This window comes from Pyxicephalus adspersus, chromosome 8, assembly GCF_032062135.1.
Source record: "Pyxicephalus adspersus chromosome 8, UCB_Pads_2.0, whole genome shotgun sequence".
Lineage (NCBI taxonomy): Eukaryota > Metazoa > Chordata > Amphibia > Anura > Pyxicephalidae > Pyxicephalus > Pyxicephalus adspersus.
In genome coordinates, this window is record NC_092865.1 from 26,666,615 (window position 1) to 26,687,535 (window position 20,921).

Genomic DNA, 20,921 nt, shown 5'->3' on the forward strand with positions numbered 1-20,921 from the left:
ACCAACAAGTTTGTTCTGAACTAGCTGAATGTTCTTCATCTAAAACATTAAAATAATGAAACCACCACATTAAGTTGAGTTACACTTTACAAAATTTTCTATGGAGCATAATATTTTAATAACCTTAATTAAAATATTGACTGAATCACTACTGTATTCATTTATGTCTGCTTTATATTCTATACATTAGCTGGGAATTTGTGACTTCTGATAAGTCTCCACTGACTCATGCAGGAAGGAAGTTATGGAGCATTATGATTCTAGTTGTTCCAGACGATTGAATGAAGTGTAACTAAAGTCAATTTTTGGCATGGTGTAGGGATAAGAATTCCTATCGGGGTTTTATTGCTGTCTCTGCAGGGGACACTGACAATCTGATCAATGTCACTAGGACAGACATTGAGAGGAAATGTAAAATGTTACGGTTGTCACTGGAACAAAAAGTAGGCGAACATCCTATAATGAGGACACCAGTTCCAATGACAACTGTCTAACAAGAGATTTTCCTTTAATTAGAGACAACACCACAACCCCTCTGTTATATCTCCATGTAAAGAAGTGAAGGGAATTCTCACCATAAGGCCAGACAGATTGGAAAAACGTACTTTTATTGTTTTTTTTTTAAGGAAAGTTACTTATCATCTTTTGGTAATTACATAATTTTACTTATTTGTCATTTATTATCTTTCTATTTGATCATTATTGTATGTACATTAAAATATTAAATATAACATTGTATGGTTTTTAAAATACTAGTATTGTATATTTATTTGTATAAATGACACTACTGCTATGCACTTGTGTCCTTCACCCCATTTCTCTGCTTATTGATACATTCCTCTTCATGTACACTGTACATGTATGTGTATACATTTATATATACATTTGTGAATTTTCATTCAATTTGAGTAACATCACCTAACTCTGCCTGATGAGAAGAAGAGTAAAGTATTTTTGTCATCTTCTAAAAGTAAAGTATTTTATATTAGCTAATACAATGTAATGTAATAGATCATTATCTTCACATTTAATGAGCAAAATAATGCAAGCATGTATTATTTTTAAAATATGCATTACCAGCAACAAGGTTTTGCATGTCCAAATTATTTCATACAGCCAGCAATATCCCATTAAATAAGTACATGCTTGTCTCCTACACCCAGCAGTGCCGCTTCACTGGAATGACTTGGCAGTTGAAAGAAACCAAATTAAAATGTGAATGGCATCTGGTACTACTCCTCTTGTGATTTCATGCTATGTCAAAGATGCTTTCAAGTCCAAGGCCGGTCCAACAACCATGAAAATAGGGGCTTTTGTTTTACATATTGCAGCCTCCATATTTTAAAAAGCTACAGTTTCAGTTGAGCAATTTTTTTATTTTATGTATCTATATCTTCTGTCTTACTGAGTATCTCATATAAGCAATAGCAAAATTATTATGAATTAGTGTTTATATAGCACCAACATATTACGCAGGACTTAACAAGGTCCATAGCCATTTAAATATAAAAATATAAAGTTTTATGTTTCATATAACTTTTATGAGTACAAGTAATCTAAGCTGGTACATAGAAAAAATCAATATATGCTAAACTAAATTCTACGTGTCTCTAACTGTTAACTTCACCTCAAGTTGCCTATAACATATACCAAACCTTCACAGAAACATTACCTTTTGGGCCTGATTTATCAAAGCTCTCCAAGACTGGAGAAAATAGACTCTCAAGGGTGAATCTGGGTGGTCCAGCAAACCTGGAATGGATTTGGTCTGGGACTGAGATCACTTGCCATTTAATAGCAATTGAATTTAAATAATCCATTCCAGGTGTGCCAGATTATCCAGGTCCCCCAAGATAGTGTATCTTGGCTCATTGTCTTGTCCTGAAAACATATAATCCCAGTCTCCCATACTTGGCCACCAAAAAAACATGCAGACCTATGGACAAAAGTTAAATCTTCTATACAGATATCCACCCACACTGAGGTCATGACACAAATAATTCACTAATTTTTGAGGCTGGTACTTAACTTTACCCAATATGAATTTTAGTGAAAACTGCCAAAAACACATAAAATTAGAATTCAACTTCAAGGTAATGCAAATTGAATTTATAAATCTTTATTCAAACTTAAACAAATGTAATAATATTATTTGTTAAGAATCATTAGTAAAATGTAAATTCTTTAACACAATTTCCTAATATACTTTATAAATCGTTGTTGACCTGTGGGCTTTCTGTAATCTCCCTGGTCTTTCATTGCAACCCTTTTCTATCTTGGAAGACATAGACTTTGTTGCACTTCTTGATACACAGCTTGGGGTTTTGCTGTTTGCTGTTTTGCTGTTGAATCCTCAATAAGTAAGCAAAAAATGTTATTTTTTTATCTGCATTTCTATATATAGGCTTTAATACTGTTACTAAACTATAACGTAATATTTTCTTTTCTCGTAGCAATTTCTTTTCTCGTTGTTTGAGGAAACAGACACTGATCCATTAAAGGCGTCACAACAGTTGCAAGAGAGTTGTGGAATTTACATAATGACGTGCTTTCACAAATCTTGTCCTTTCTATGTTATCCCAGCCCTATTTTATTAACTATATGGAATTACCTATACAAAAAACCCAATATATATATTGAATTGTTATTTTGTACGTCAAATGTTTTTGTTGTTTCAAGCTTTGTAAATGTAATTTACAAATTAATGTAATTTACTTATTAATATGAAAGAAGAATTGCAAATTTGAATAAAATTGCATGTTATACTTTCACTTTGCTCCCTTGTACTGCTCCATTCTATGCCTAGAATTTAAATAACTAAAGCTAAGGCTGTGTACATTTTTAACAGGTTTACATACACTTTTACCACAGATTGCAACAGAAGGGAAAACATCACCCTGATAATAAATGAACATTGCACTGCACTGAATATGTTCTATTTTATCAATAAAGAATATTCTATGACTTTTATGCATAACAGGCTGAAATTTACATATTTTCTAGACAGAGAGGAGTGCTAAGGTTTGCAAAGATCAAAATTCCCATGTCAGAAACTTTACTCAGCACACGGAAGAAAAATGTATTTTCATTGGCAAATCTAAAAATTACATCATTTTGAATTCATGGGAAGCAGACAAAAATTTTGCATGCTTCCGGCTATCTGTTACATTCAACATACTAAACTTTACAGCCCTAAAAGGGAGGGAGGGAAAGCTTAATAAATTACTTGTCTTTCAGAATAACATGATAGTGGCAAAGTAAAAAGAACTACATTTGTACAATGGCCAAAATCATACAGCTAAAAAAAAAAATGCCTAAAAAAATTAAATGTCCTTTTTTATTTTCCTAAATCCAGCGTCAGATGCTCCTGTGCTGGGTCTACTTTCTTTCTTTCCAAAACCTTTTGAGTAGTACCACTATTTTTATAAATGGGCCTCTATATGGTAGCTCAGAAAACAAAGTCTGCCTTTCTCTCCTAAATTTGTTGTTGTGAGATTTAGGATGGTAACAAACTTTAAACTCTCATACATAGGATAATGTGCAGAACTTGGAAAACAACAAGTAAATTGTTCAGTGGCCATTTTACTCTGTAGAGAAACGTTTGAGTTTACTTGGTTTATTCTTAGAATATACACTGGTTTCAATGCTAATTAAACTGAAGAAAGAAGCCGGCACATTAAATGTGTTATTGCATCTGCCGCATGCAAGTAATATTTATAAAGAAATTCATGAAAGCACTCCTTCTAATTGTAGTACACCTTGGTGACTTACTTCATTTGCACATTTACGTTTGAGGTAAAACAATAAGAGTTACAGTTAATTGAAAACTCATTTCAGTTTTTATAAGCCAGTAGCTATTTTAAAAGCAATGTTCTAGGTTTATTCCATTTAGAATTAAAAATAAATTGTACAAAAAAATCAGTTTTGTAAAGCTAGCACAGAGTCTTTAAGGGTTTCACACTTATGTGTTTTCCCAGGTTCTTGTAAACCCCTTGTTGAGGTTGGCAATTGTTTGCAGTCCACCATTAGGAACCAGGCAACTGCACAAAGCAGTTTGGATATTTTTTTACTGGATGCAAGGACAGGTAACCCCAATGACTTCCCAATAGATATCTGAACCCGAAAACAAAACTAGATACAATTTATTGTAGGCTAAAAAACTTTTTGATTTTGTTACCTCTTGTAAGCCTGACTGAAAGACCAATCAACGTTATGTTTCTCCTGTAAACTACTAATTCACCCTATGTAAAGAAGATGAAAAAAAAAGACGTTTGGCAATTGTCGCTCCATCCACAGGAATGAGTGAGAATATCCAAGCTAGGACAATATATGTGGAATTTGCAGGATTACTTAGTGAAAATATGAGGAAAGGCCTTAAAAAATGATGCTGCCACCACATCTGAGGACTAATGAGTTGCAAAACTGAAGATTCCTATAGTTGGTTTTAGAAGCGTTTTTAAATGACAGTTGTAAAAAAAGTGGAGAAAACATTTACGTCCTCTGCTACTAATTTTTACTCCCTTACAGAACTATTCTGGCTGAAAATCCTCAGCATATGGTACTTCAGTGTTTATATGTATGAATCTCTTTACACTGTGGTTCCTTCTGCCACCTATATTACTACAGTACAAAGTAGGGGCTAGTGAAAACCACAGCAAACAGTGAGAGGAAAAGGTGTCAGACAGACTTTAAAGATTACTGAATACTGAAAATTCTTCTGTAGTTATGTTTCTAGAGAGTTTCCATCACATAATGTCCCGGGGGGGGGGATTACTGGCTGTTGGTCAAACCCTTCTCTATGTGTTTTGTCTTTGTATTTGCTGACTTTTTTTTCTGTTCCAAAAAAAGAAATAAACAACAATAAACACAACAGAAATATATTATATACTCCCCCAATCCCTACTGATACATGAAGCTCAAAGTTATATGGGTTAAATATTTTTGTTCAAAAATAAGCTGAACATTTTCCTGTATATTTATTTTTCACATCAGAAGGTAGCAGAGCAGTTAATAATGCTCATTTGAAAATCATCTTATTATAAAATGGCAATATGAGTTCCTCTTTAGAGAAAATAAACCATGCTTGTACATAAATAGGGCATATTTGTCTTTTAATTTCCCAGAGGATGTGCACCAAACTCTTGTTAATAGCAACATGAACAAAAAAAAGTCATAATAATGCATTCTATGACACTGTTTCAGAGAATACAAAGACAACATTTATATGCGTCAAAATAGAAAGACATCATGACCCTGTTAGGAGAGTTAACAAAATTGTTAATTAGAAGTTTGGGATGGAGGTAAGAGATTGTTGTTGTTCATCATTAAAACATAAAGGTTGGCTAAGCATCATGGGAATTATTGTAGACCAGTAGCTATGATAATTATTTAAATTTAAACGACATGTATTAGTAATTTTGTTTGTAAGACCATAGTTAGAAGATATAAACACATATCCACATCTCCACAAAATAAAACAACTGACAGGTGAACAGAATATTATTATCTCTCTACACTGAACAGTCAATTCTTGAATTGTGATATATTAAAAGCATAAATGGACAAACACAAGAGTTTCCAAGTGGCTTAGACAAGGGATAAATTGTGATGGCTAGGGCAGTGAGTATGTGTATCTCCAAAAGGGCAGGTCTTTCGGGGTGTTTCCAGAATTCAGTTGTTGGTAGAAACAGTACAAGTAACAGGTAAGTGGGCCGAGTTTAGGTTGATTCCTAATGATCATTGAGCCGCTTGGGCAGAAAGCTAGCCCATTTGGCCTGATCCCATGTAAAAGAAGATGATCTTCGAGAAAAGTGTCTGAACACACAGTTCATCACAGCTTGTTACATATGAAACTATGTATTAGCGAACAAAATGACCATGCTGCCCCCTGTGCAATGCTGAAAGTGCCTGCAATGGTCACGAAATTTGACTTAAAATGTGACTTAAAGGATCTACTGCTATTATCCTAATTCCAGATACTACAGGACACCTTCTGGGGTCTATGGTTTCATGGGCCATTTTGGTGCACAAGGCAGATTTATACTATACCAAGACAAATGCTCAATTTCTAATTTTTTTTTTCCAAAAAAACTTTACTCATGTTCATTATGTTTTCTAAATTTACATATCAGCTGAGGATACTGATTAGGAGGTTTTGTACGTTATTCTTGAAAGCACCACTAAAGAAGAATATGCTACTTAGTGAACAGTTACTGGATTTACGTCAGGCCAACAACCAATTCTTTGCATCTCCCTCCAGCTTTACCAGGCCATTCTTGATAGTGATTAATTTAACTTTAACTCTAAGTTTTGGCAACCCTTTCTGATTCCACAATGTCCAATTGAGCACCTCCTCATCAGCCCTGGATGTCCATTTGGCAGTGGATGAGAGGTATGCCAAATGTTAGAGGTCAGAGCTAAGTGCGGAAGCATACAGATCTGATATATACTAGTTATTTCTCTTCCCTTTTCCTCCAAGATCCAACACTGGATTTGAATATAGATGGCTGATAGCTAAGAGATGGAATTAAAAAAAATTACCAATGGCAGTATAAGCACCCAAGCTGCTGTCCCAAAGCACTGGTTCATAAATATCTTTATGTAAAGTACAGGTATGCACACATAAACATCTCTGCATTTTCTGAATAAACACATATTAGCCTTTTTTGAACCACCCTGTATACAAGTCTACTTGTATACAGTAAAAAATGGCAAGAACATGTTTAAATAACTAAATAAATTATACCCGGGAAGGTGTTCCTCAAATGAATCTTTAAAGCAAAACTGTGTTTGACTGCCATAACTAATTATGTATCTGTGTAATGTGTGTTCAATTTAGACTTATTTAAATAGCAGGAATGCTCATTAACTGCAGTATATCTGTGAAGCATCAGAAAGCTGTTTAATGATATTTCTGTTTAAGTAATTTTGTATGCTCTTACAATTTTACCAGTCAGATTCATGAATGATTGTGTTGATACCTGTACTTACACTAAATTAAAGGAAAATTGAGATAGAAAAAAGAAAAAAAAATAATTTGGCTTTGCCAAATATTTTAAATTCAGGCCAGATTTAAATATGATAAAAAGCAAACTATATCAATGAAATGATAATGTTATACATATGCTCTATGAATATAAAGGCTATTCATCCTACCTTTAGAAAAAACAATATTTTTATCTCTAGAACTGGAAACTTCCTTCCCACTGTTATAAAAAAATACACACTTGTTGACCTGTTAAGAGCAGGTCGGTGCTTTTCTTTTCTAGAAATTCCAGCATCCAGGCTTTACCATTGAGAAAAATATCTCTTGCCCTCCTTAGGAGACCTTGCCCCTGATTCATCAAGCAGAATCGGATTATCGGTCGCTTCGCGCTTCCAGCGAGCGCGGATTTTATTGATGAATCAGGGGCCTTGTCTCTAAAGGGAAGGGGGACACCCTGCTGCTGTATGGATACTGGTTTCAGAATTTAACAGATTTTTGATCTTCTTGAACGCTATAGGAGGTTTACTAGAGCTTTACAATATATGTTGTAGAACTGGCTTTACAGAGTTTTCTGGGTTTTCTTCCTAAAGGTTTTTTTTAGCAAAGCAAACAGTGTTAGCTAACTGGGAGGCTAATATCATATGTTAGGTGGAAATAGTACATATATATATATATATATATATATAGAAAACAAACATACAGAAATAGGCTAAGCAAAACTGCTATACAGCTTAACATGTAATTCAGTTACAGTCGGAAGGAATAGTTTTCAGTTTTGTAAAAAGTTAAAGGCTATGAACAAACAATTCAAAATGACTAAGCTTGGGCAAAGTATGAATATTTTTACATATATATTTATGAATGCTACATTTATTTCTATGAGAATCAATTCATATTTTAGCTATAATTTGTATTTAACTTCCTAGAGGAATGAGTTTATAGTGTACAAACCTTGTTAGAGGCAATAAAAAGTATCCTGAAAAAAAAAAACTAAATACTAAATGTAAAACTTTGCTGAATACAAATGGAAGCAATATACATTAAGAATTATTTCCCCCTTCTTATTCTTCCAAGCTAAATAAGTGTGGTGTCTTGAATAATAAAATACTTTAATACAGCATTAAACGAATTTGTTGTGCAAGAAAAGAGGGCAGTAATTGATTGTTGGAAAATGAGGAAGAAGAAAACACGCTGTCAGCAAACCCGTGAATTCAGCAATATATAAATATTAAATCAGCTCAAACATTTGAATTGAAAGATGGAAGCTGCTGTAATAATCCATTAAATATTTCATTATGTTAGGGTTAGTGAAGGACATACAGCCATAATGTTTTACCATTATATATGCAAAGGGAAAAACAGTGAAGACTCACGTCACTAATGTTCTTAACAATGGAAAGCTATAACTCAGGTATTTGAACAATGGAAAAAAATGCAAAAACTAAAGTTAAAAAAAGCATACTGATCCAATTTAGAAATACAACATCCAATTTAGAAATGTAAGACCTTTAAACAATCAGCTCAGTGGCTAGCACTCTCTGTTTGTAACACTGTGGTCCCAGGTTCAGTTCTTAGTCAGTACATTATCTGCTTGGAGTATGCCCGTTTTCCCCATGATCACATGGGTTTCTTTACATGTCATAGGGACGTTATATTTTGAGCTCCTCTGTCAAGTGCTTAGTAACATGAATATGGACTCTGGTCCAAGTAGTGGACATCAAATAACACTTAGCTGGGACTTAAGAATAATGTAAAAAAGCATTTGGCTTGAATTTATTTTATTTAAAAAAAAGTTTACAGCACCATATGGCATTTAAAAATCAAACAGCACTAAAAAATTCCAAGTATTAATATACAAGTGTTTTCCACTTTGTTCTACATTGTTCCTAGCAACTGTGCTGTAGTTCAGGTTTCATTTTGTACCTGAAGTAGCCTTCATAGGACCATTAAACTTTTTAGGGTTACTCCATACATTAATGTAAAAGGAATGACACTGGTGTCTGTCAAGTTGCTATGCAGACCTGTTGTATGAACTATGCCTGAGGCTGTACCACACCTGGTCTCAGGTTCCAATTCAGTTTCCATCTTCAACTCTCTTACAAGTGGAATCCAATACCTTTTATTATGCTCAAACAGATGCTTCAGAGCCACCTCCAATTCCTGGTCTGGAGGAGGGATGAAATGCTTGGCCCACTCAATCCTCCCAAAATAGTCTCGACCCAGATCCCAAATGAAAAGATGCAAATATGATGCTATTCAACAGCTTTCAAACTTAACCGCTTTCCCAAGGTAAAATGAAGGAAAATACTTCAAAAAAATCTTTAACCCTGACCCCACACTCCTGACTCCACTACAATGATGATTATAATAATTATTAATAACTAGAACCTTGCAAATATTGAAAGATTTCACTGATGTGGTTCACCCTATTTAAAGCTGAAAATAGGAAAGAAGAAAGAAGAGAATGACGGTGTCATGCACGGGTTGAGTAGTTTGGGGTTTAGTTCTGCTTTAAAGTGTACCTAAACTCAGAATTTTTCTTTTACATAAAAGGGTAAACAACCCTTTTATTTAATGTCACAATTTTGTTTGTTAGTGTTTTTTTAAGTGCAACAATGAACAAAATAGATTAAATACCAATTGGTACAAACATACATAAACTTAAGAAGTGGTCACCTGCGTCATATAATTAGGCAATGTAATGTTAAAGTCTGACTATACAATATTTAAACTTTATTTGTTGTTATGGGTTCTTGCACTTTAAAAACTTTGAACACAGTCTATGCATTTTGTACTTACATTACAACTTTGTAATTACATCTTAATATTGATTTAAAGGATTAATGGTGCAATGTGTTGAACTCTATAATGCTAAAAAAATAAAGGATGTCCTTAAACAGTATTTCAAAGAAAACCCTTTAATGGGGATACTAGTTCACAATCTCTCTACCAATCGTAGGTTTAAAACCATTTTTATTTTTACCTTTTTCACATTTTTTGTGCTCCCAATCCTCTCCCACCTCCTTCACACACTATCTGGCTACATAAACTAGTATTAGCTGTATGCCTTTGTTTTGGACAGGCTTCCTTATAGTGACAATGATGAAGCATGCCTGTGTGAAGTGTGATAACATTACCCATTACTGTCCACACCATAAACACATATGACAATGCAGGAACATAAATAAGGGTCTTAATGGAGGATCAGTAGATATTCCTTAAATATAACTGCAGATTTACAAAGATTTAAAACAACTTTTGAAATTACATTAACATGTTAAACCATATACAAGGTTTAATTGATTGGGTTTAGTTCTGCTTTAATTATGTATATCTCTCTTAAAAACATGTTTTTATTGTGCCTTACACTGCTCCACTGCTAAATTCACCAGCATCAGCTGCTGTCATATTAGTTAGTTTAAAGAAAAATGGGATCGCTTGCTTCCTTCTAAAGGGACCATTTCATTTAAAACAACTATGGACTTATGATCTATCTAGAATACATTTGCTTTTGTCATACCTGTTGATACATAAAGAACATTCACAAATGTCATATTTCAATATTTGTCTTTCTTTTTCCTATGTGTAACCTGGACTTCAAAATACCTAGCTTAGATTGTTTTCTTAGGGTTTCCTCACTAATTTCCAATTAACTTGTTATTTCCCAAGTGGATAAACATATGTTCTTGCATAATTAGATTCCAGATGTCTCACATTTCCATTTCTTTTTATGTGTCTTCTCCTTGAAGCACAAACATAATTACAAGACTCCATGATATTTTGTTATCAAACAACTCTAGTATTGCATTTATTTCATAAGGCAAGGGGAACCTAAGGCCAACTTTTTTTTAAAGAAAATGGTTTAGTCTAGTCTACTATTTGAGATTTTCTTAAATCATCAGACCTGTTTGATGGGGGCAGAAATGTATATTGCTTTCCATATAATTACTTTATATGTTACATTCAGAAGTAAAAAAAATAATCATTTCCTAATTTCTTTAGTCAGGCAAAAATAAAATATTGCATTTTAATATTTAGGTGGAGATTGCAGTTTGATGTTGCAGGCTTTGAAATAGCTGTTTCACTGCTGGGACTCAGAATACATATATACACATTGCTGAGAAAGTTATTGGCATGACTCAGAAGAAGAAATTTTTTCCCTTCTCCTCATTAGGTAAAGATTGCGTAATTTGGATCTTCAGTAGGGATGAAGTTCAGGTTCATGGCTCTCATTGCGTAGGTGGGTTTGAAAATTGTTCTGTCAAATTTTTGTAAAGGTGTGCCGGAATTTATTTTGAAACCATAATGCACCATGTGGCCTTTAAATTATGGCCAACAGACTTGGAAATACTCATGAGGGGAATTTAGATAAGCCACCCACTCACTATAAAAAGGGGGGGCAGACCTGCAATAGTGTGTATTGGAAAATGCTATAGGGAAAACATAGGGAAACCAGACAAACTGCACTAGAAGAGATTAGAGTCAGTTAAAGAAGTGTACTTTAAACCTGATTTCTAGCTGGCCAGTCAACTACTTTTTTTATTGTTTTTTTTTTCCTTTAAATGTATTTGTGGTTAATTTGAGGCTAACAGTCAATTTAGAAGCTCTCTTGTCCATAGCAAATTTGAACCCATTGTGCACTAAAATGAGCTAACAAATGTATCCCAAACTTTAGGTGTATTCCATTCTGAAAGAAAAAAAATAATAAAAAAAATAATATAATAAAATAAAGTGCTGAGCAAATGACTCCTCTCCCTGTAAGTACCTGGAGGCTTCATTTCAATACCATTTAAAATCAGCTATATTTTTATGATTTGGAGATACAAAGTGCAAAGAGCATTTCATTACAGAGCTATCTATAAAATCATAACACACATGAATGTAAAATGAATATGTTTAGGGTTTAACAGTTCCTTAAAAGTCTGGCTAGTAGAATTATTTTGTTGCGCTCTGTAACCTGCATATTGCCACAGTCGTATCTTTCGTTTCCATTTCCTATCAAATCTATTAAGCCTTCCACTTCCTTATCACTTGCTAACATTTGTACTATTTCAGATGCAGTAGAACTCCTTAGAATCACCAAGTCGCCCACTTCTATCACACTGATCTTCTCATGATCACACAGAAAACTCCCAGAAAAAGGGTTACTATCACAGGCAGAGAACAGTGTCGTAGGTTCTATTTTATTAGTAATAGGATTTCCTGCAGAATTTGAATACAAATTTTAAGGATTTAAAATACAGCTCAAAATCTTATCTGTATGAGGTTTAGGATAGTTCCTCAGTTGGTGTTCCTCAGATTTCTAATACTAAGATTATTTGACACAAAGTTGTCTTTGAAATACCATTGAAAGCTTTGTAGGTTGGGTTACTGTGCCCAACCCATTTTATTTTTAGTATTATCTCAAACAGATGCATCCCAAATAGAAAATGAAGGTGGAACAATGTCATCAACCGCCTACCCCACTTGCCCTTAATGGTGAAATAAAGTGTCACTAGTCACTGGTTGTTTTTTGGACAATTAAATCATGGGTTGCCTAACATCATTTAATATTTGTTCCATCTTGTTGGGTCTGTTGTAGCACCAAATCTTGTAATTTGCTGGCACACATTGTGATTTAAACAGATAGCAATACCATTTACAAAATGCATTAACTAAATTAATGAATAAAATATTTGAAAATGAATGACAAATGATATAAAGTTTATTAGAATTATTTCTCACTATCTGACCTGCTTTCAAAAAGTCATAGCTTTTATGTGGGCTGCTTCCTATGCTTGTTTTGACTCTTTAACACTTGTTCATTTCAAAGGTTCCCAACACTGCTTTAGGACCTGAAAAGGTAAGTGTACAATTATGTGTATGCTCCTTTACAAAAATAGAGACTTTCAAACATCAAGCCTCCTTTGTTCAAAATCTAGAAACACTTTTTCTTTCATTCTTACATTCTGAATCAACATTTTTTTAATCTTACAGTTAACTGCTAAATTATTCCTAAATGAAACCGTTTATTTAACATAGCTGTTTAGTAATTTTAAAAACTTACTATATATGGGTATCACATATTTGTAGGACTGGAAAGTGAACACCTGTTTATGTACAGAGTCAGTCTGCTAGAGGCAGATGTAATACCAGATTGCCCATATGGTTCTGTGTATGATTCATCAGTGGCCTGGAAGGACGATAATTTCTTTATATTATCTCAATGCTGGGATTTTTTTTCCAAGAGATTCCAACTTGGCAGAAGGCTCAGAGTTTATCAGTTTCACAAGTACACCAGGGAAAGAAGCTTAGTATCCAGTGTGACAACGTATGCTTTGTATGTGACAGTGCATTAGTTATGTGCAATATATTTGTTGTGCTCGGGGATGTGACATAGTAAAAGGCTTAGTGTTATTTTTGGTTGCCTCTAAGCCAAACAACACTGGCATTTTACGTTTAACATTCCACATTCAGACAAGGTTTTCTATTAATGTAGTAATATTAAGTAGACAATGTTATTATCACAGTACAAGTTCATACAATGGTCACAAAGAGATGACAATTCCTTGATATAAATATTTTTTTCACGAAGCAAGTGCATTTAATTCACTCTAGACTTTTCAGTTGGTAATGTATATTACATTTTTTGGGAATCTTCCTGTTACTGCAAATCTGTTGCTGAAAAATGCTTTGACAATTGCAATTGACTTGAGTAAGGGGGAATCCCATCCAAGGGCTAAATGCTCATTTTTGTCTAGGTTACCAGTAAAAAGCACTTTTATTAACCTAACTTCTTGTTCGCCTGGCACCCAGCACTCTCCTCTTTCCTGTAATTCCCTGTGCTATGGGTGGGCCCTTGGCATGCTCACTTAGAATTCATAACTGCTGGTCCTGTACATAATGACACAAATGCCTAAGATATTATGGACAAAGTCCATAGTTATATCACAAACTGTGCCTCAAAGCTCCAAATCTACTCTCCCTATCATAGTCATATGCCATTATTACAGTCTTAATGAGAAGCCAATGAGCATAACTGCATGTTTTTGGGATGTGAGATGAAAACGCAGTGTTCAGAGGAATCCCATGCAAACACGGATAGAACATACAAAGTCTTTGCAGACTGTCTTCTGCCCGAGATTCAAACCTGTGTGCTAGTGCTGAAAAGGCAGGAGTGCTAACCACTGAGCCAACCCAAAACTTTGGATTTAAAACTGAACTGGATTTAAAAAGTGAAGCTGCACTGAGTTAATGTTCTGAAATATAATTTGTGTCTAAGCAGTATCCTGAAATATTAACTTTTTTCTTGGATGCCACCAGGTATGTAGAGAGGAGGCGGGGGGTAGGCAGTTCTCTGCTAAAGCCCTTGTAGTTTTATATGTTCAGTGTAAGTTCTAAGGCACTGCTGCTGTCTCTGACTGCTGGTCTCGGGATATTAAGTCAGACTTGGTGATGTCATCAGTATTTGCCCACTTACTGGTGGCCCTAACATGAAGAGTAAAGTCCTGCCCCCAATCATGATGCCTACCTACACATTTATACATTGTACACAACAAGACATGGTACGTCAGTAATGGGAAAAGATCACAGGCAATACTAGTGACTTGTCTTTTGTCATCCGCTTGTATTTTCTGGACACAGCTTTAGGAATTCAGTTTCCCTTTAGAGTGGTATCACTACTTAGGGGCCAATGTCAATAACTTTGCTATACTCAGAGAATATCCTAGAGTAAGCACATTTTCCACTCATAATGCACAATAGCTATATTATTTAGGTAAATTTCAGCCCCAACACCCAGATCCAGTTTTAGCGTAGGGTAATTGCCCAGGTCCTTCACCTTTCCCTGGCCCCTAAATGACATAATGGCAGGCTTTCGGGGAACTGGAATGCTGTGCATTTGAGGTCCCCACGTCATGTTTAGCCAATTTATATAAAACCAACCTTGCTCATGACATAACATTTAGCTACAGATTTACCAGGACTGAAAACCACTCTTGAAATTACAAGCTTAATAAATATTTTATAAGCATTTGGTGTTTGGGTTTGGATATTTCCTATTAGTCACAAAATATACAGTCTCCATTTATTAATGCATTTTAGAGGCACAATGCTGTTCATTTCCTGAGTGCCTGTTCTGGTTGGATATTTGGCATCAGTAATATGCATATAGCACCCTTTTTGACACTTTTGCATATTGTTCTCAACACTCATCACATGAGATATAGCACACTTGCAGCATTACCACTAGATGACAAATTCATTAAGATTAGGCTGGTTATATATTGTTTGCAATGTGTTTATATGTTCCCGTAATGAATTTTGTACTTTATTGTAAAATATTGTATAATATGACTTCTGTTTTTTAAAATTCTGCAAAGACTATTTTTTACAAAGACATGCTTTCTTCGTGTTTTTTTTTCTTGTTTTTAAGTCATTGGCTGGTCAATGGACAAGTACTGTATAAGGACTGAAATTACTTTTTATGATTCAAATTACCCTCAGAAGTCAGATGAAAAGCAATGATGAAACAATAGTATTTTTTTATTGTACTAAACGTCAGTCATGTCCTTTGTTCTCATGGACCAAAGTAACACAATATTTCTTTGGGAAACCTAGATGAAAAGTAATTCTAATAAAAGTGAAGAATGATCGGTGGCTTTTCATATAAAGTCTGATTGACCTGTATTAGTCAGCTAGTCATTGATATATCAATTTAGTAACACAGGGAACAAGAACAACATTGATCTATCTTGGCTTTATTTGTTGTTGAATTCCACAGTGATGCTTTTGGTCCAAGAAACCACACTATTCTTGTTTAAATGTTGACATATAACACATGTACAACATATAACATATGTATAACATATGTATATATATGACACAAATATTTAAGTCAACATTTAAACAGGAATGATGTGCTATCTTGGACCAAAAGCAATCATTGGAAAATTGCAGAATATAAACATTTGTTGTTGGCTGATCATTTTTAGGGCCCCTTACACCTACCAGCCAGAGAAAAATGTCACTACGTTTTTTATTCAAAATTGAAATGAATGAAAGGTTACAATTAGTAGTACTAGTGAGTGGGATAGTACAAATTGGGATACTTTAGCGTTATTGGAATCAAGGAGGCATGTTCGAGTAACAATGCTATTCTGTAATAGATAATCAAATATGTAATAACTTTACCTGTGGGATCATTTAGTACAGATCCAAAGGCACTGATGACAACATCGGCTTTTATCTGGACAATCTGATCTTCATCTTCCACCCAATTTCCATCCACATCCTGTTCTGTACGCACAAATTCCATACCACTTATTTTCCCAGCTTTTATGATAACTTTGCGAGGTGCCAAGAAAGGAAGGAATTCACACTTTTCCTCTTTAGCCAACTCCACCTGTAGAACATAAAATATAATATACTGAGCACTGCAGCTGAATAAAAAATGAACAAGCCTTTGTTGCCCATGGCCATATTGTAAAACTCAAACTTTTTAGATTTTACAATCACAAAAAATCCTTTAATGTAAGTTAAAAATTTTCTTTTTTTTATTTGGTTAGATCCTCCCATAATTAATTTACCGTCACGACGATAAGGATAGAATGGGAGTGCAGAGCCTCCTTGGATACCCACGTCACGCATCCCAGTAGGCTTTTGGTTGCTCCTTCTGTGCATGCCTGATCTTCGATTGGAAACTTTTTCTTCAATGAGGACAAACAAATGCCGATCTCATGCATGCGCAGTGAGATCAGAATTTTTTTTTACAGCAGGCCCATATACAGCAGGCTACGTCACCAAGTCTCATCACCTGCATAATCAGGTTATGCAGGCAGAAGCTGGAAGATGAGGAAATAACATGTCAGTGCCCCACACTTTTACCAGGCTGGGATGAAGGTGGAATAAAGGGACCCAATCCAAGAAAACTTTGGAGCAATCAAAGGATCTGCAGTAAGTAAAGGTGAGTGGGATTCCTTTTTTTTTTAGTTTAGTTGCCCTTTTAATAGGACACAGAGGGCAAGAACTAAAAGTTCAAAAGGTTTGGTTTTAAAAACACATGCTCATTTGGAAGCATATTTCTCAAAGGACTAAAGGATTTTTGTGCAATGCTACGTTTTGCATGGTGAGCCTATGATTGCTTCACCAGCTGCATGTTTACAGCAATCAAACAGGCTTTGCTGAACCAGAACATCCATCTGTGGACAAGGCATTATGCAGACATAATTTCATCTTTTGGAATGTGTTATTTAAACACAAGGGTTTTTAACATATATATCCTATTGGAAAACAAACTCAGTGTTGCCAACTAATTTGAAATACTACCAACCTAATGAATCTATATTATTTCCCAGCTAGTTATTTTTAAGTTACTTTCTAATATTTCTAGATTTATAGTTTAACTTATCGGTAAAAAATACATATGTATATAAATATATATTATATTATAGTATTTATATAGTATAATGTAGTATTTATATATTAATGTAATAAAAAATATGTAATGCCAAATTCAGGGGGTATTGGGCAGCATCTACTACCATCTTTCACCTGGAAGAGGAATTCAAGGCCCTGGATAGGGTTGTAAGTAATTGTGCTGCTACAAATTCACAGCTCTTTATTAGGGACCCAGGGTCAAAGTGTCCTGGAAGGGATGGGTGGGCCAGACAGCCCACCCCCCTCAAGGCCAAAAAAAATGGCTAGAAAGCACCTGGTCAGTTATATAAAGTGTATATCTTAGACTATGGGGAGTTGAGGCCAGGTGGCTCAGGCAAAAAGGCTGTGTGAAGCCTGTGATCTGGGAGAAGCTCCCCCACACTTTAGGTTCATTGGACCAACAACTCTGAAGAGAGTGCCCGAGGGAGATCCAGGAAGCTAAAATTTGTGTTATGGTGACAATATTGATTTCCAGGAATTTTAATTCCTGTCCCCACAGCAGGGCTTCTCTGGTTGTCTTCCCTCCAGAGAAAAGAACAGGCTACATGGAAGACTGTGAGACTGTACAGTAATTATCCATGCAAAAATTATCACAGATAGAAAATTGAGAGCAATAGTAAAACAAAAAGAAAAAAAGAAAAAGGGAAATAAAGCTGTAGTCTCATGAGATAGCTAACAAGAGTTAATAGATATTGTTTATTAATAAAAAGTTCTCGTTCCTGCATAGCCCCAATTCAGGCCTGTTTATTTGGTGATAACTCTGTCATTACTCCCTAGATTTTAAGGAATCTATGGACAAAAAGAGAAAAATATGTTTGTGTTTTATTTTATAGGTTGTCCAATTTTAAATGACACTAAAAAATGGTACCAATCTTGTGAATAAAGAAGCTTTTTTTTTCCAACTCATTAAATAGCATTTTAGGTTATAATGAAAAAATTAACAATTAAATACAAAAACTACTACTACTACTAATAATAATAATAATAATAATAATAATAATAAATAATGGTAAAAAAAATCCTAGAAATAATATTTAAAAAAATAAAAATCAACAGTAGATTGAAAGCTTAAGTGTGAAGAATGTTTAAGTGTGAAAATGTAAGCGAGAACGGCCTGTGTAAATTCGACCCCTCCTGTAATGATTTCCTCAATCTTCTGATGGGTCCGGGAAATCGGTTCGCCGAAATTTCGCAGGCCCATCGGAAGTTCGAGGAAATTTTAGCGAGAAAACTTAGGCATTCTCTCCCATCCCTAGTGCTGGCATCTTCCTCGTTATCTTTCTTCTTCTGGCTATGTCACCTGATCTTGCACTGCAGTGCTGTGAAGGGAGAAAAAAAGTGCCAATCTCGCTGCGCACTCCAGCCCCCAATGTGGGAAAAAGCCTCTTCTGCGTATTTCTGACATTAGGAAGGGGAAGGACTTCCTTACACTTTTATGTAAAGTAAAAATTTTGATGATAGATCCGGTTTAAGTTAACTGCAAACTTTTAAGCATTTTGTCCCCAAAATTGCTGGGGGAGAAGATCGGAGACCTATATAACATGTCCAAAGTAAAAAGTGAAAACAAAATTGGAAAAAATGGGCAATGCAAAATTTGCCTCATGGCAAATGTTAATCTTATTTACAAAACATAACTTCATGAAAATTGCCTGATCACCCTCAATGCTGATCAGGGGCAATGGGGTTAATGAAAGTGATTCTGATCTACACATTCATTTTTAGACATTTTTTTTTTTACTCTACAATTGTTTCATAGGACATAATCATGACTACTTCAAAATCTTTAAAGCATGTTGCTATTATACTTTCCAAATTAATAAAAAGAATTATAAACATTCACATCAGAAAAATAAACACATTTAAATTAATTGAACCTAATTTATTTGTTTGGGTCTGCTTCTCATTTGACTTAAATGTGTCATGAATTATGTGGTGTCTCACAGTTCTCTAATTTTATAAACAAATCACTAATATAATACTTGGACAGCATGCCATGGACTTTCACTGGATTTGAGATTGTTTACTTGGACTCATCACAAGATTGTTTAAACATTATTTAAATAGATTCATTTTAAAATAAGGAATGATAACAGCTTTTTTTATCATTACAAAGAGATTTTTGGTTAGGCATTTTCATAAAAGTATGGTTCAACTGCCATCGGGCGGTCTAATCTAAGAATTGCAGAGCACTCCATATTATTTCACCAGGGTATCAATGTTCCTAATATTTACTTACAATATGTGTATCATTCTTAAAGGTCTCCTAGAGTCTCATGCCCACATATATAGGCCATTAGTAAGAATATCTTTAAAATCTTCCTGTGTATTAGACCAGCATTTCTCTATCAGAGTTCCATGGAACCCAAGGGTTCCCCTAGGGTTCCTCTATGAGCCACCATAAAGTTTTGCCTCTTAGGTCAGTTTAAGAGACACTTTTTGGCTATCTGTAACAGTGACATTCTTCCCATTTGCCAGCAATGTAAGAGCTGTGAGCTGCGGAAATTGTAAATATTGTCAGGGGTTCCTTAAAATCTGAAGATTATATCAAGGGTTCCGTCATGTTAAAAAGGGCATGAAACACTGTTCTAGACAATGAACAAATGAACTGATGCATAAAAGCATATATACCAATCAGTAAAAACATAAAAGCCACCTGCCTAATTATTGTGTAGGTCCTTCTTGTGCCACAAAAACAATTCTGGCTCATGAAAACATGGACTGTGTTTTTTTCAAGTAAATGATGAATGAACAAACAACTCTATCAGACGAGGCATCTTCTTGCATTGCTTCAATTTCTAGTACTAGCTCACCTGGCCAATGTAGGCACTTTCGTCGGTGGGGTCATTTAGGGCACTGCGATTGGTCTGTGACTACACCAAAGACCACCAGGATTTTCAGAAATCTGTGCTACGGGAACTCTTCCATTGTGTCAGACCAGATGGGCTAGATTTCCCCCTTTTGCATCACTGAGCCATGGGTGGCTATGACCCTATTGTCAGTTGGCCAGTTGTCCTTCCTGTACTAACCATTGAATACCAGGAACTCCACACAAGTCTTGCTGTTTTGGAGATGCTTACCTGGACATCTAGTCATCAATATTTGTCCCTTTTCAAAGTTTTCAGATTCAGATTTTTATGCTTGCCCATTTTCCTGCTTGCAGCCTACTATCCTTAGGAACTGTTTACATGCAACCTTATATATTCCAACCCTTGACAGATAGCATTGTAATGAGAACAATAATTTTATTAATTTCACTGGTCTGTGGTTTTAATATTTTGGCAGATCAGTGCAAATGTTTTGTTCAGACTTACTTAATCAGAATAAATACCCATTACATTTTCCCCCGTTTATACTCCTGTACCAATTTATATCATGATTTGTCATCATAGGTGTCCTTGTGCAGTCTTGTCATGCCAAGGAAGATGGGGGGAGATGTGTTGCACTAAGAGAAGTATGATCACGCTCAGTGCCTATTAAGCTGTTCACTGCAGAAGGAGTAAAATACTCCTATGTTGGTTAT

The 20,921-nt window shown here is 34.9% G+C and overlaps 1 protein-coding gene across 1 annotated transcript in view; it reads right to left on the reverse strand.

The window, feature by feature from the left end:
- Positions 1-20,921, reverse strand: part of DPYD (dihydropyrimidine dehydrogenase) — a 517,061-nt gene that overhangs the window by 254,475 nt on the left and 241,665 nt on the right. The window contains exon 11 of the mRNA XM_072419842.1: positions 16,157-16,367. Coding sequence (XP_072275943.1) covers positions 16,157-16,367 — 211 coding nt within the window. The remainder of the gene's footprint in view (positions 1-16,156; positions 16,368-20,921) is intronic.